The 16257-nt window shown below is 41.8% G+C and overlaps 1 protein-coding gene across 1 annotated transcript; it reads left to right on the top strand.

The window, feature by feature from the left end:
* The first annotated feature begins 5372 nt into the window (after positions 1-5372).
* Positions 5373-15864, top strand: LOC102776504 (somatostatin receptor type 2-like). The gene is made up of 4 exons (XM_006796991.3): positions 5373-5788; positions 8154-8834; positions 9241-9566; positions 10524-15864. The coding sequence occupies exons 2-4, from the start codon at positions 8453-8455 to the stop codon at positions 10953-10955; spliced, it is 1140 nt and encodes a 379-aa protein (XP_006797054.1). The 5' UTR covers positions 5373-5788; positions 8154-8452; the 3' UTR covers positions 10956-15864.
* The last annotated feature ends 393 nt before the right edge of the window (positions 15865-16257 follow it).

The raw sequence follows: 16257 nt of genomic DNA, 5'->3' as shown, positions 1-16257 counted from the left end.
CAGCACCTTGGCACTTGCTCTTGGCACCAGTGACGTCACATGAACGACGTGCTATTACGCGCCAGAGCACTGAGATGTCACCAGGAGTCAAGGTGATGAACAGCAGATAAAATGTGTCACAGGGAATGCTTGCTTTCTCTCTGGCTGAGTTTCACGAGGGCGTCAAGACGTATATGTCGCTCGTTCACTTTGAACACGTGTTCGTGTGCTTGACGCGCCTGGGATGAAGGTGAAAGAATATCTTATGGCAGGTTGACAGGCGCGAGCTGCTGGGCTGCAGAAGGAAAAAAAGAGGTGTATATGGTTTTGATACTTTTCTTTAGCTGCTTCAGTGTATCCAGCAACACCTTGTACGAACAGCAAAAACAAAGCATCAGCAACACAACAACAGCAGCTGCAGTCCTCCATCAGTGTCTGCCCTGGAATCTGTTCAGATTCTCTCACAGCCCAAAAGTAGACAATCCTGGACTCTAATGAGAAACACAGATTTTCGTCCAAACTGTCTGCAACTGCTTTGTGAACAGAAGTGGATTCTGTCTGTGCAAGTCAGCTGATCTCAGCGTTTGATCTCTAGGCCTTATCATGAGTGGACTTCAAACGAGGCTTCGTGTTGACTCAAACGTGTGTTAGACGGGGGGCTTGAGGCCGAGCAGAGAGCGGTTAACCAATGAACGTTCAAGGCCATACGTGTGTTTGTGTGTGAGCGACAACGTTAGCAGATAAGATCATGGCTCAACAAACAGCACAGCATTCAATAAAGTTTCAGCTTCGACTATTTTCACTCCTTTTGATCATTTTCTGACAACAGGATCCTCTCGGGGCGGCGTTATTGGGGCGATCGTGGCTCACGAGTTGGGTGTTTGTCTTGTAATCGGAAGGTTGCCGGTTCGAGCCCCAGCTCAGACAGTCTCGGTCGTTGTGTCCTTGGGCAAGACACTTCACCTACCGCCTACTGGTGTTGGCCAGAGGGGCCGATGGCGCGATATGGCAGCCTCGCTTCTGTCAGTCTGCCCCAGGGCAGCTGTGGCTATAACTGTAGCTGCCTCCACCAGTGTGTGAATGTGAGAGTGAATGAATAGTGGTACTGTAAAGTGCTTTGAGGGCCCCAAAAAGCGCTATATAAATGCAATCCATTATTATTATTATTATTATTGAGCAGCTGACAATCAATTTTAAAAACAAACTTCTTCTTCTTTTTTTAAGAAGCATTGCTTTGCAGATCACACACACAGCAAAAAGACTAATTAGCTTTTGCCGTGCAGTGGAAATCGGTAACAATAGCTAAATTAATTTGCACAGTGTTAAATAAAGTGTCGTAACACAGAGCTCAGAAATGGAAATAATTGCGTTGCTCTGAGTGATGCTGTGTCTCAGAACCACCCTCTTGATTCAAGCTGTAGAGTGAATGGCTCCAGCTCGTCACTCTTGTGCCTGGCACCATTCGCTGTTGACAAAGATGCAGAGAAAGTTATATTCCCGTTAGGATCTCACTGTCTGCCACCAAAATGTCAACTGTTTCTACTCTTCTATTTATATGCTGTACACAAAAATATAACAGTATTCACTCACTCAAAAGAAGGAGAAGAAAAAAGAAGAAGAAGAAGAAAAAAGCTACCAATAGCTCTAAAAGTGTTGCTTACGACAGAATGTGGAAATATTCTTATAAAGAAAAGGAATTCTTGGAATAAAGTCTGGATTTAGGGAGAAAATAAATAATATTCTGAGATATTCTGAGATTATAATGTCACAAGTTTAAGAGAGAGAAAAAAAACCACAATCATGCTTATCTGTTTCTTCAGTAAGGCCACATCTAGGAGCTTGTTAGCTAACCTTAGCAGAAAACAGAACAAACAAAAACAAAAGTGGAAAAATATCTCCTAAAACCCCATAAAAACATTTTCCGCAGGGGTCATCCATATCTGTAAAACTGTTGACAAGATACAGTGGGGCAAAAAAGTATTTAGTCAGCCACCGATTGTGCAAGTTCCCCCACTTAAAATGATGACAGAGGTCAGTAATTTGCACCAGAGGTACACTTCAACTGTGAGAGACAGAATGTGAAAAAAAAATCCATGAATTCACATGGTAGGATTTGTAAAGAATTTATTCGTAAATCAGGGTGGAAAATAAGTATTTGGTCAATAACAAAAATACAACTCAATACTTTGTAACATAACCTTTGTTGGCAATAACAGAGGTCAAACGTTTACTATAGGTCTTTACCAGGTTTGCACACACAGTAGCTGGTATTTTGGCCCATTCCTCCATGCAGATCTTCTCAAGAGCAGTGATGTTTTGGGGCTGTCGCCGAGCAACACGGACTTTCAACTCCCGCCACAGATTTTCTATGGGGTTGAGGTCTGGAGACTGGCTAGGCCACTCCAGGACTTTCAAATGCTTCTTACGGAGCCACTCCTTTGTTGCCCGGGCGGTGTGTTTTGGATCATTGTCATGTTGGAAGACACAGCCTCATTTCATCTTCAAAGTTCTCACTGATGGAAGGAGGTTTTGGCTCAAAATCCCACGATACTTGGCCCCATTCATTCTGTCCTTAACACGGATCAGTCGTCCTGTCCCCTTGGCAGAAAAACAGCCCCATAGCATGATGTTTCCACCCCCATGCTTCACAGTAGGTATGGTGTTCTTGGGATGCAACTCAGTATTCTTCTTCCTCCAAACACGACGAGTTGAGTTTATACCAAAAAGTTCTACTTTGGTTTCATCTGACCACATGACATTCTCCCAATCCTCTGCTGTATCATCCATGTGCTCTCTGGCAAACTTCAGACGGGCCTGGACATGCACTGGCTTCAGCAGCGGAACACGTCTGGCACTGCGGGATTTGATTCCCTGCCGTTGTAGTGTGTTACTGATGGTGACCTTTGTTACTTTGGTCCCAGCTCTCTGCAGGTCATTCACCAGGTCCCCCCGTGTGGTTCTGGGATCTTTGCTCACCGTTCTCATGATCATTTTGACCCCACGGGATGAGATCTTGTGTGAAGCCCCAGATCGAGAGAGATTATCAGTGGTCTTGTATGTCTTCCATTTTCTGATGATTGCTCCCACAGTTGATTTTTTCACACCTAGCTGCTTGCCTATTGTAGATTCACTCTTCCCAGTCTGGTGCAGGTCTACAATTCTTTTCCTGGTGTCCTTCGAAAGCTCTTTGGTCTTGGCCATGGCGGAGTTTGGAGTCTGACTGGTTGAGGCTGTGGACAGGTGTCTTTTATACAGATGATGAGGTCAAACAGGTGCCATTCATACAGGTAACGAGTGGGGGACAGAAAAGCTTCTTACAGAAGACGTTACAGGTCTGTGAGAGCCAGGGATTTTCCTTGTTTGAGGTGACCAAATACTTATTTTCCACCCTGATTTACGAATAAATTCTTTACAAATCCTACCATGTGAATTCATGGATTTTTTTTTCACATTCTGTCTCTCACAGTTGAAGTGTACCTCTTGTGCAAATTACTGACCTCTGTCATCATTTTAAGTGGGGGAACTTGCACAATCGGTGGCTGACTAAATACTTTTTTGCCCCACTGTAGATCAAACAAAATGTGGATTTTTAACCAAAGAAGGTTTACCTAAGCTATGGATGTGCACTCATTTGCTAGCTTAGCTTATAGCTAAGATATGGACATACCCTCACTCGATTCCTTATGACCTTCTTAGTACTGGATTGGTTTGATTGGACTCATCAAACCAGGGAACGTTTTTTCCAATCTTCTGTAGTCCAGCTTTAATGAGTCATGTCAACTGCAGACTGAGTTTGTTCTTGTTCTTAGCTCACACGAGTGGCACCCAGTGTGGCCTTCTTCTTCTGTAGCCCATCTGCTGTGCATTCAGCAATGCTCTTCTGCATACCTTGGTTGTAACAAGTGTTTATTTGACTTGCCTTTACCTTCCTCAAAGTCGCCTGGGCATTTTCCTACAACCTGTGATAACAATGACGTATGTTCACCAAGAAAACTACCACTCGCTAGATATTTTCTCTTTCTCACACCATTCTCTGTAAACCTGAGATATGTTTGTGTAAAAAAAATCCCAGTACATTGTTAGTTTCTGAAGAGCTTGCACCAGCCCAGCTGGCCCACTTCAAAGTCACTTAAATTGCCTTCCTTCCCCATTCTGATGCTCACTTTGAACTTCAGCAGGTCACTTTGACCATGTCTACACATGTGTTGAATTGCTGTCATGTGAGTGGCTGATCATATATTTGCATAAAGAGGCAGCTGAATGGGTGTCGCTAAAAAAGTGCATAAGTAACAACTGGCCACAGTGCTAGACTGGCTTCCATTCAGTTTGAAGACAAGTACAAGTTTCTGTTATTGTTCCAAGTGCTGGCTATAACTTTATGTTATTAGCTTAATATTTACATGTGGAACCAGTATCAGTCTTTTTTTTTTCATGTATCTTCTGGCTATTCATACTAGAAGGATGCAGGGATATTTGAATCACTCCAACCTTACAAACGATATAAAAATGAACTGTAAATATTGCTGAGTTGTTGCTATCCTTGGTGAAGCAGAATACAGCACTCTTTGAAGTACATGCACTTGAACCAGTAGCCTGTCTGAAAGGATACACTGATGGGTTATCTCTGCCTCAGGAACCCCTCAAAAATCCCCCTTCCACTTACTTTCTTGCATTGTGACCCCCTTGAGGAGCTCCAGTCCCTCAATTTGGACGTAAATAGAACTATTAATCTTTGATAGGACAGCAGTAATAATAGCTGCACTTTTGTGTTGCTATGTTGAGACAAGTGGCAGGACATTTTCTCACGGAGCTCTCCACTGAGAGAGGTCACAGAAGATACCCGCCATCTGCACTCTCTTGAAAACGCTCCCTTTATATAAAGACATAAGATTGGCTCTTGGATTGGCTTCAGTGCTCAAATCCGAGTGCCATCGCTGTTGGCTGACAAGAGGGGTGCACCGGTGCCTGTGATGGGTGCCTGAAAGGGACAGTGAATCACTTGAGATCATTTCATTTGAACCTGATGAATTTGGAGGGACAGCGTGATTACCTCCTTTTTTTCTGAGCAGCTTGGGGTTGATTTTTCCAATTCCTTGAGTACAAAACATCACAAAAGGAAACACAGCTGGAGAACAAAAGCTCCCTGCAAAATGGTATGTGCAATTTTCCATATTCCAAATTTTTATTAATTTTCCTTTTTTTTAAATATACCTCTTAGACACACTGATACAGAAGCCAGCATGCAGCTGGGGAGTTGTGCAGGGTTTTTCAAAAGGACAGCAGAAGCAGAGCCAGCTCATGTGCATGAAAATCAGCAAATTGTAGGACACCGACGCACAGTGACACGTTGCTGCTGATCTATCACTCAACCCGTCTCTCTCTCTCTCTCTGTCTCTGTCAGAAACACTCTCTCTCTCCATTCGGTGCTGCGTGCGTCCTGCCGCTCTGTCTGACTCCTCGCCAAGACTTTCCTGTTGGACACACACTCGCGAGCGCACGCCACCTTATTTTATTTTTCATTCTCTTGTGTTTTTTTGTTTTTGTTTTAGTCTTTCCTTTTACAAACGTGGACTATTTCTCGGAGGTAACAATGGCCTGAGAGATGTAGCGCGATCAGCAGCTCTGATTAGGGCGACTGAATGCCGGCGCCGTGCGTAAGTTAGGAGCAGGTGGATGGAGAGGCTGGCGGGATGCAGCTTTCCAGTAGGTCAGAGCCGCTTCGGGGGCGACAGGACTTCGCATTCTCGGGTTCTCGGGACACTTTTGCCACTCTGGACGTGATATGAGGATGGTATTTTTCTGTGGAAAAGTAAGTGATGAAATTGGTGGGGGCATTGAGACTGATCCGATTTTTAAGAATGGTCTTTTTTAAAAAAAAAATCATGTTCATTCATGTGCGCAGTTTGCTTTGCTTGTGCGCACTTTAGTGGGAGTCTGATGTAAGTTATATTTTGGCGAGGTTCAGGCTATGATGAAGTTGCGCATACACATAATGGAGGAATTTCACTTACTTCTACTTGCTTAGTTTTGGCAAGAGAAAATGTTCAAATAAACTGAAAAAAATTGCCGCGCGTCTCTTTCTGATATAGTTTCTGATTTTCTTTAATGAGTAGGGCAATCTTGCAAAAATCATTGGAACAGGTGCAATCCAGAGACAGCAGCTGCTTGGCAAATAAATATCTCTATCTGTCGGTTAATAAGTCAAAGGTTCGGTGCCATGTTTCATCCCCGTGTCACTGAGATGAAAGATAAACCAAACCTGCTCATTATTCAGCCGCTGTTTTCCGCGCCGATGTGATGGAAAGTTTCCTGTTGGGCGCGCAGTTTGCAGGTAAGCTGTGAGGCTGAGCCGTGCCACTGCCGATTCCTCGGCATCACTGTTCGCACAGCCAGAGCTGAGCCAAGACGCAGCTCCTGACACACATCCAGCATTTTTTGTGGGAAGCAAAGCTTATTGGATGTTTTTTCTTTTGCAATTATTTTAATAAACCAAATCCCCCTGCATAAGTTAAAAATGGGATTATCCTGCTTTATAATTAAATTACACGAGGATCCAAAAAAAGCTGCTAATTGCGCATCCCTCCTCCTGCTAGCAAATAACACTATAAAATATCTCTCTCTCTGACACTCCATCCTCACAGACAACTGTGGCGAGTAGAGCTTCATCTATTAACAAATGCTAATATTGATTTTAGAAAATTGCTGTTTTATTTATTTTTTCTCAACTGAATATCTCAGTTTTGCATGTTTAATTTCAAACATGATTTTTCTGAAACACATTTTTTTTAATTGTTCAGTAGTTTGTTTTTTTTTTGGGGGGGGGGGGGGGGGGGGTAGCAGTTTGGGCCGCCGCACTTGCAGTTACCACCAGTAACCACAGGTGTCGCTAAAACAAGGACCACTAAGCAGGAATAAATTCCAAATTTTTATTCCTAGCACAGTCCATGTTCATGAAACAACAGTGTAGACACCAATAATTAGTCTAACAAAGGATTCCACTGAAGGTCTACACTGAAACTAATCTGAAATTAGTAAGTTTTACATGTTAAACTGTCCATGAGAGGAAGGCGAGGCAAGGTTTTAAGGGCTTAAACAGTTAATTGCAAGAAAATCAGTTTGTGGAATGATGTCTAGTATGATCCAGAGATGTAAGCATTTCACTTGCCATCTCCTGAATACTTGTGATCTTTTATGACCATATACCTTGTTTACTCAAAGTGGATTATCTAAACAGCTTTACACAGGCTCATCTCGTGTAAATAATGAAAGCAAGAAGTGGACTATTGTCCTTGCTGAGCCAGACCTGTCACTGGATGGGGAAGAGTGAGTGATCCCGCACCAGTGTCAGAGCTGTTTGTCCCCGAGATCAATTGAATAAACATTTGTCTTCAGCTCCCCGGTGCCCTTGGCGTTCTCTTGCTCAGGCGTCCTTTTTTTTTCTTTCTTTCTTGCATATATGCATAGGTGGGGGAGGCGTAAACACATACCTGACCTGTAGCATCACAGGATTTATGGTCTGAGTGAGAAAGGAAGAAAAAAAGGCATCAAATTCAGCATCTGCATTTAAACGTACAACAGTGGAAACAGGCGTAATAACCTATAGTGATAACCAGACTGTCTCTCTGTATCGCTCACCTTCAAACACACAGCCACCTTGATCTCTTCCTGTTGGCTGTGCTACCTTTGCCTGACATATGAGCAAAAATGTGCAAATGCAAATGTTGGCTATTCAATAAGTAAACAGCTTGATGCTTGAGGTCCCATATTTGGTTTCCTTACTGTTTTTTTTTTTTTTTTGTCTCAAATTAAGGAGAAAGTGGCAAAAAGGTTATATTTATAAAACTGCACATCATGTACAATTTAGTGCTTGCTATCTCCTCTCCGCTGCTGCGTGCCAAAAATGTTGCTGTGAGCGAAATAAGCAGCATTGAGGATAATCACACACAACATATAGAGGTACTAGAGCATTCTCTAGAGAGAATATTGTACATGATACTCTGGTGAGGTGTGAAAGCAGTTACGTAAAGTAACCTTGCAACTGTTGCCATGGATCTTGGAGGACTGTTATTATTATTTGTCAAACGAAATGGTCCCTGTTCTTCAACCCAACTTATTGCTTTCTATTCTGCTGTCTCTCTCCCCACCTATCCTTCTCTTTTACTGTCTCTCTGCAGCTGAGATGTGATAATTGATGCTCCTCCTATGTGAAAATTTCTGAGTCATCCTTATCCCTAGAGCCCCACACCCTTGGAAGTCAAAGTCTTATATTCCCAGGACCCCAGGCTCTTACCTTTATCCTTGAATCCATCACTCAAAGCCTCTTTTAAATGTATTTCTGTAACTTTTTTTAGTAAAAGCAGTTCTTTGAAACATTTGAACCCTTGACTCATTAATATTTCCCATTATCACTGTACCCTGGATTAGACAAACCCATAACCCTTTAGGAAATTAGACCCCTTTGCTCTCAGCAGTCATGGCCTTGGATCAGTTGCCCTTCCTCCCAACTTCCCCTAACAATTCCATCCCTGAGCCCTTCTGGTACGACATCCAAGGGAATGACTCCGACCTGGGCTTCAACATTTCCAAAGACAAGGAGCATCACCAGGACAAGACCAGCTCAGTGGTCATTACCTTCATCTACTTCATGGTATGCGCTGTGGGATTGTGTGGTAACACCCTGGTCATCTATGTTATTCTACGTTACGCCAAAATGAAGACGGTGACCAACATTTACATCCTCAACCTGGCAGTGGCAGATGTTCTGTGCATGATGAGCCTGCCATTCATCGCCCTGCAGCTGGCGCTGGTGCACTGGCCCTTCGGAGAGGCTCTGTGCCGAATGATCATGAGCGTAGGTGGGTGAAAAGCATATGGTTAATGATTCACAGCGGAAACTCGGCAAACATTTTGATGCTGTTTGAACAACCATTTGAGATGCCAAATCTCGGTTGAAAAATTTGATTAAAAACTGTTTTAAAAAACTGAATTCATGCCAACACGTAGTTGGTGCTCAGTCACATCAGACCTGGTGTTAAAGCGTTCCATTTGCAAAAGAAAGGTAATGAAATAGATACAATGTGACGTGTTTACATGATTTCTTGTTTCAAGTCTGTACTATAAGCAAAAACTGGTTGTGTTCGTTTTTTTCCTCAGTTCTCACAGGAGCATACATGTATTTTTTAATCAAGTGTTACTGAGTCTAAACTCAACTTCTACCTTTCTCCACTCCTCTGCTCTTTCTTATTCTTTACACCATCCCAGACTCTCTCAATCAGTTCACCAGCATCTTCTGTCTCATGGTAATGAGCATCGATCGATACCTGGCTGTGGTTCACCCTATTAAGTCTACAAAATGGCGGAAACCCCGTGTAGCAAAGCTAATTAACCTCACAGTATGGGGTGTGTCATTGTTAGTCATCCTGCCAACTCTGATCTTCAGTGGACTGAACAAGGTTCCAGTGTGTGGCATTGTGTGGCCGGAGCCTCAGGATGTCTACTACACGGCCTTCATATTCTACACCTTCTTCATTGGGTTCTTCCTGCCGCTGGCAGTTATATGTATGTGCTACCTGCTCATTATAGTCAAGGTAAGAGCCCGCAACTGCACGCGCTAAATTACACAACAAAAATCCAACAAGATTTGGTTACATTGCAGATTCAACGTTTTGGTGGTCCACTTCAATTAGTTTGAAATGCCAGCTCAGAAATCAACAACACTGCCACTGTCTCATAAAAAAAGCTAATAACAGTCTCCTTTTCTTTCTTAACTAAATAGATTTTTTTGCTTCAACTAATATGAAGTACATACATAAAGGAAAAGAACATTAATCCAGATCCTTTGATCCTATGCTTGCACTTATGACACTATGCATACTAAATACTTCTTTGTGGAGTAAGTAATTTCCACATGATTTGCATTTGGGAAGTCTGGCTCTTTTCCCAGCTACAGCATTTTGGGAATATTTACAGTCTTTTGAAGATACATATTACTAAATCACTTTATCATGCATAAACATCAAATAATGCCACAACGCATAAATGTTGAAACCTGAAAATGTTCCCTGGTAGTTAGCTAGATATTTAGCACTGAACTCGCTATTTTCAGTTACAGTGCAGCCTTTTGCTAGTGGCTGAAAATTGTAGTGTCTTCCTTTCTGTTTCGTTGCCAAGATGGCAGCCATTGTGCATAATGAGTGTGCACTTTTATTAGTACATTCCAGGGTCCTCAATCGTCAGAATCAATTAAGCTAGGCGGCTAACATGTAACATGTAAATATGTTAATAATGTCAGTTTAAACACTTTTCTGTCATTATTTTAATGTTGGCTTGCAATAAAACGTGTCCGTAGACACAATTTTATCAACCCATAGATCACTGTTGTTTTTACAGCAGGAAAATAGGACTTTGATTTTGGCTAGCTAGTCCTGAAAGGCTACCTAGCCCAGCTAGGAAAAAACCCCGATAATATTAGGATGTTTCTATGGAAACACTGTACTTTTTTATTTGGGCACTTTTAAGCCACTGACAGCCATTCCTTTTGCCAGGTGAAGTCATCCGGATTGCGTGTGGGCTCCACAAAGCGTAAGCGTTCAGAGCGCAAGGTGACCCGGATGGTGTCCATCGTGGTGGCGGTGTTCGTCCTCTGCTGGCTGCCTTTCTACATTTTCAATGTCACCTCTGTCACCGGCTCAATCAAGCCCACCTCTGCTGTGAAGAGCACGTTCGACTTCGTGGTGGTGCTCGGCTACGCTAACAGCTGCGCCAACCCCATCTTGTACGCCTTCCTGTCAGACAACTTCAAGAAGAGTTTTCAGAATGTTCTGTGCTTGAAAAAGGTGGCAGGCCTGGATGAGGTAGAGCGCAGCGACAGCAGGGCAGACAGGAGCAAGATGATTAACGAAGCTTCGATTATTAATGCCAACCTGTACACTCACAATCCTACCCTGCTCAATGGCGAACTGCAGACCAGCATTTAAAGGAGTGCCAGTAACAGACTGACAGGCTGCCAGTGTACTGTGGTAACCCCAAGTTAAAACACAAATGAGAAAACAGATGATGTAAGCACTGCTCGTGGACACTGATGCATGAGCAAAGTCGAATTGAAAAATAAACAATTTCTTAATCTTTTTAAAGGTCAGGGGAAGTGCACTGACTCGAGCTCAAAACTCTTGTTAATTGGGTTAATGAAGCAACTTGAGCTTATTAACCCTAAGGCGGAGCAAGAATATGTATTTTACTCAAGTACTTTTCAGAGATAAGTGACATGAAACATTTATAAGAACGCTATTTGTGCTTGCCAGCTTCAAGCTTTTATGGAGTTGCCCGAAATGATCTTGAGGAGGCAGGATGTGAAAGTGGAGCGTGGTGGAAAGGACAAAGAAATATTTTGGATAGTACTCCAATGGCAGAGAGAAGTCTGAGGGGACCGAGTACCATCCTTGCTCTAGTTGACTGATTTTTTTCTCTTTTTTAAAACGTGTATCTGTGTGTGCTAGCTAAAAACCTTTAGGCAACGATTTCTCTGGATGTGGAAGTACCATGGAGAGAAGTAGGCAAAACATTTGAGTGAAAACAGCCAACTCTGTAATTTCCCAGAGCCTCGAAGATAAGAATCTGAGTCTACAGCCTGAAGGTTCATGCTCATATTTTATTCACATCAGGTGATTAGTCTGGTCTTACATGATCAGCGGGGCAACGAAACGGCAAAGCCGACAACAAAGGATATTATTTTCTCTCCATTCTAGCTGGTATCAAGATGGAAGAAGCTACAGATCTGCAAACCTCTGAATATTACATCCTGGATTATTGATTTAGTGAAAGAATGGGAAACTGTGTCTGTCTCTAACCTTGTTCCCTTACAACAGTTTGACTTTGTGCATAGGAAAAAGGCTTTCTCTCAACCTCTTGGGAAACTTCACACATGTGGATGAGTGTTGAAATCAAAAACAATTTTAAAGGAAAAACCTGCTGTTACATTGTGTATTGCTGAGTTTGTAAAGTCCCATCAAAAGTATTTTTACCGTATCCTGAACTTTACATTACTTTGTGCCGTTGTAAAGAGCCCCCATAAGTGTAAAGTGCTGTGTTTTGGCAATGTAAGAGTTCCCAATTTAATGTCGTAACACTTTGCTCAGATTCACATTTGGTTCAGCCAGCGTGTGCCTGCAAAGATGCCGAAATTTCACAGAAGGCGGACAAATGTGTCATGTAACTGAACAGGGAAGGAGAGAGAGAGAGATGGACAAGGAGACGCAGAGACATAAAAAGAACTAAAGCTTGTGGATGCAGTGTATGCACTGAGGACAATGCTTTGAAGACTGAAGCGTGCTGTGTTAGCATGACTGACAGGAAGAGATCAAGGTGACAACTTGAAAAATAATGCATTATTTCTTCAAATCAAAGTCAAAGACACAGTGTTTCCAGAGCTGGGATGTATTTCTACATAAATAAATGTAAGGATAGCTCAAACATGCAGTTTATACAGTGTATTACATTAAAAAAAAATAATTTGTCATGGACTTGTTTGCTAAATGGTAATAAGAAACACGACCACGAGAGGCAGCATAGTCTAGTAACAGTTGATGCATTTGCACTTCCGTAAAGTCCTTTTTTAAGGAATATTAAATGGAGTGCTTTTGTTGATTTCCTGTGTGATGGATGTCCATATTAAACATGTAGTTTGAAATAATGAGGCTTGTGTATTTACAGGGAACATCTAAGATCCAAACATTTGGTCTTCATGATCTGTTTTTTCTACGCTCGGCTCTCTAGGATGTCAGTGAGACGGAATATTCCTAAAATTATCATCTCAGACTTATAGCTCTTGCTGTGAGCACGAAGCTCCACCTTTTCAGACCTTCTGCTTGCGAGGGGCAGCCAATCAGAAGAAAACTGGCACTAGAGCTTGTTTCAGACAGAGGGTGAAATGAGATGCTGCATCAGTGCTCGGTATGGTATAATTTTGAGCTTTGACTGCGCAAAGCTACTCTAGTAAACCCCAAGAATAATTCATGACATGGAGCTGGAAATTAGCATAATGGCCCCTCTTTTAAAATCAAGGACACTGCTGCTGGGAACATGTCACACATTTCAGGACAAATTCAAGTTTTATGTCCAAATGAACAGTTCAGCAAAGTTTAGATATATGAAAATATCAGGTCAAAACAAATTTAAAACCAACATGTAGTTGGTCTTCACAGTCGCTAGAGTTTGTTGTTGCGGTATATGGCAAACAGCATTTTGATCAACATATTTTGAATAGTATTTCACTATCTCTCAATTGCATTTAATGCATTGAATTAAGAGCGGAAATAATAATTGATCAGACGTCTTTGATGAACTAAAGATGTTTTGGCGATCCCTTAACATTCCATCAATTGCCATCGTCAGGTCTGTCATTTACACTATTTGATAATGTGGTTTAAAATCCAATTACCTGCAAAACTAATGGAAAGAAGTCATTGGTTCGGCAGGTTTAAACGCCTGTATACATATTTAGTTAGATACTCTGTGTTCCAGAACATACAGAGCTGTCCAAAATGTCCAAAATTTAAACAGCAATGCCTCTGATTAGTTAAAGTTGGTGTTGTAATGGAAATGTTCAAACCCACGAACACTTAATGAGCATGAAACATAAGAAACCCTAACCCCAAACACACACAACACAAATTACAAAATTTATTCAAAAAGACTACAGTAATGTCAACGATTAAATTCAGGAAGTTTGGAAGATATTCGCTGAGGAATGTAGTAGTTCCTTCACCATTCAAAGTATTTATATAAACAGATTTTCATGTTACAGTTCACCTGGTAGCTGCTCAGCTTGGGTCAAGGCTTCAAACATTTTATATGAAGGTTTTCTGGAGGAATTCCCTTCTGGAACTAGAGCCCTTGGAAAAGTAGGCGCTCACTGATGCTGACATCCTGACAATTATATTATACAGATATTTAGCGAGTGTGTTAACCTTTTAACATTGTGTTTAGCATGTTAGCATGCTAGCTTTCCTTGAATTTGCAACTCAGAAACATTAGCAAGCTAACATGTTAGCAAGGAGTAAAAATGTTCAATAAATATCTGCATAATAAACTGCTATCATTGTAAAGATGTTAGCATGCTAAAGTCAGGGCTTAATTAAGTAAAGCCATGGAGCCACAAGGGCTACAGGATATGTTTAGCCTCTTTGATTTGGAAGTCTTCTTATATATTAGATAGTGTTTATATCGTCCATCATTACTAATTTTAACTTACCTACAGCAACTGGCTAGCAAAAACATGACCAATATAGATATAATTTATTCTGTATGAGCAAAATGGACTTCAGCAAAAAGACCTTCACAATAGCCTGAATTTAGAAACCCTTACCACATCCACAGAAGGCATCTCGTTCTGTTCTAGCTATCATGATTTTACTCACATCCGCTTCCACAAGACACTTTCACAACACCTGGTTCTCAGACTATTTGTCAAAGCCTCTACAGCAGCAACAAGATTGCTGGGTACACGCTCCACTGTCAGATTGAGTTGGTTCCAGTATATCAGTCAGGCCGGAAGCTCGCAATCAATGCAATCAAAAGAGATGAGGTAGAAGAGGCTACTCCTAATAATATTAATGTGAGGCTCTGCACACACAGAGAGGCAAGTCCCAGTTTGTAGCAGGCAACACACCCAGTAATTTGTCGTGACATTCTGTCTGTGTTGTCACTGCTGCAGGTAGTATTTCCAGCAGGGTCAGTCGCACCTTCAGTAACAGGTCAGAACAGGATTACAGAGATACCCTATGAATCATGTTTATGGAAGTTTGTAGGCATGCTGTGATTTAATGTGCTTTAGCCCTGTTTCATACTCTGTCACACAGACATCCTTGTACCATAGTCTGAAAAATACATGAAATGACGATGGCGACCGGACTGTGTATGTAACAGCAATCAAAGGGTGAACAGTAAACAGAAACCATAATGAAACATGCAGTATATTTTAGTATGTTTTCCTTTTTCTGCTTTACTAAATAACATGTGCACCGCGGTGAAAAAACTCATTTTAGAGCCTCACCCACTGCAGTTAAGGTATTTAGCGTCTTCAAGCCTGCAGTGTGAGAACTGATCTCCCATCATCCAGAGTTAATTACTTGAACTCTCTGTGTTTTTCTATCGGTTTCTTTCTCAGTCTTTCAGTCACATTCACGGCTGGTGGAGTGAAATGTGAGCTGACGCACTTTTTACACCCACCTAAAGTGAACGACGAAATGTACTGAACCATACTGGAGAAAACACACAAAACACCGTTTCCACCGGCTACTCAGACACGCTAAATGTACTTACGGGACCATCGTGGTGTTTAATAGATGTTGATGAAGATAGTTTGTGCCAAAGCCAGTGTAAATGTAGCGCTCAAAGGAGAGCCGGAGGAATGAGACGCTGTTTGCAGTAGCTGCTTTCTTTGTCATTTTGTGAAGTCAAGACCTGAAATTAGGTCATTTTATTTGCGAAAAAATGTATAAATGAATAAATAAATTGGCGGGTATCTTGGCTAGTTATTTGCTGGGGACGATTCAGCACCTAATGTGAAAAGGGCATCGTGCCCATCACTGTATAGTGTACAGACGAGAGGTAGAAGCAGAGGCACGGGAGACCTCTGGCTTCTTGTATGCTGTTTCTTTCCTTGGAAACATTCGTTAATTTGCGAAGGGCTAATAGTGCATTCCTGACGATGCACCTTTCGTTATAAACATTCAGTATGTATCTTCTGTTTGTTCCTGCATGGGGATGGTGGCTTAATATTCCACTTTTTCCATCACAGTACCAACCAAAACCAGTGTTACACACTTTACTGGGTGATGCTTTTTTCGTTTTTGGTAATACACAGAAAGAAAATGCATAAACATGCACCCTAGTAACTGGTAATAAACTGCTTGATACCGGCCATGTGCAGACGTGATTATGTACATTTCTGTGCTGTTACTTTTATCGATGTGCCTTGAACCCAATCATGTAAAGACATCAGTGTACAAGAAAACTTCATTCTCACCCTTACTCTCCAGACACCAACCAACCAAAGGCCTTTGTACTCTAGATGTTGGTAACTAAAACATAACAGAGATGTAGTGCGTATTACTTTTACTGCTATCTCCCCAGCGTACAAAGCTTCTGTTTGTGTGCTTTAATGTCAAAGGCTGATGTTTATTTGTGACTCTGTTGTTGCATACTGTAGAATATAACGTGATCAATGATTGTATTGGACAGGTCAGTGTCCTTGTCTCTGCAATTAAAATGCGGGCCATG

The sequence above is a fragment of the Neolamprologus brichardi genome, chromosome 8 (genome assembly GCF_056152115.1).
Source record: "Neolamprologus brichardi isolate AB-2024 chromosome 8, ASM5615211v1, whole genome shotgun sequence".
In the NCBI taxonomy this organism is placed as follows: domain Eukaryota; kingdom Metazoa; phylum Chordata; class Actinopteri; order Cichliformes; family Cichlidae; genus Neolamprologus; species Neolamprologus brichardi.
This window is presented reverse-complemented; position numbering and strand designations above follow the sequence as displayed.

Excerpts from the sequence above, each read along its gene's own strand:
- LOC102776504 (XM_006796991.3), top strand. The coding sequence starts at position 8,453 with ATGGCCTTGGATCAGTTGCCCTTCCTCCCAACTTCCCCTAACAATTCC. Across the intron at positions 8,835-9,240 it reads CCGAATGATCATGAGCGTAG|ACTCTCTCAATCAGTTCACC; the intron begins GTGGGTGAAAAG and ends ACACCATCCCAG. Across the intron at positions 9,567-10,523 it reads ACCTGCTCATTATAGTCAAG|GTGAAGTCATCCGGATTGCG; the intron begins GTAAGAGCCCGC and ends TCCTTTTGCCAG.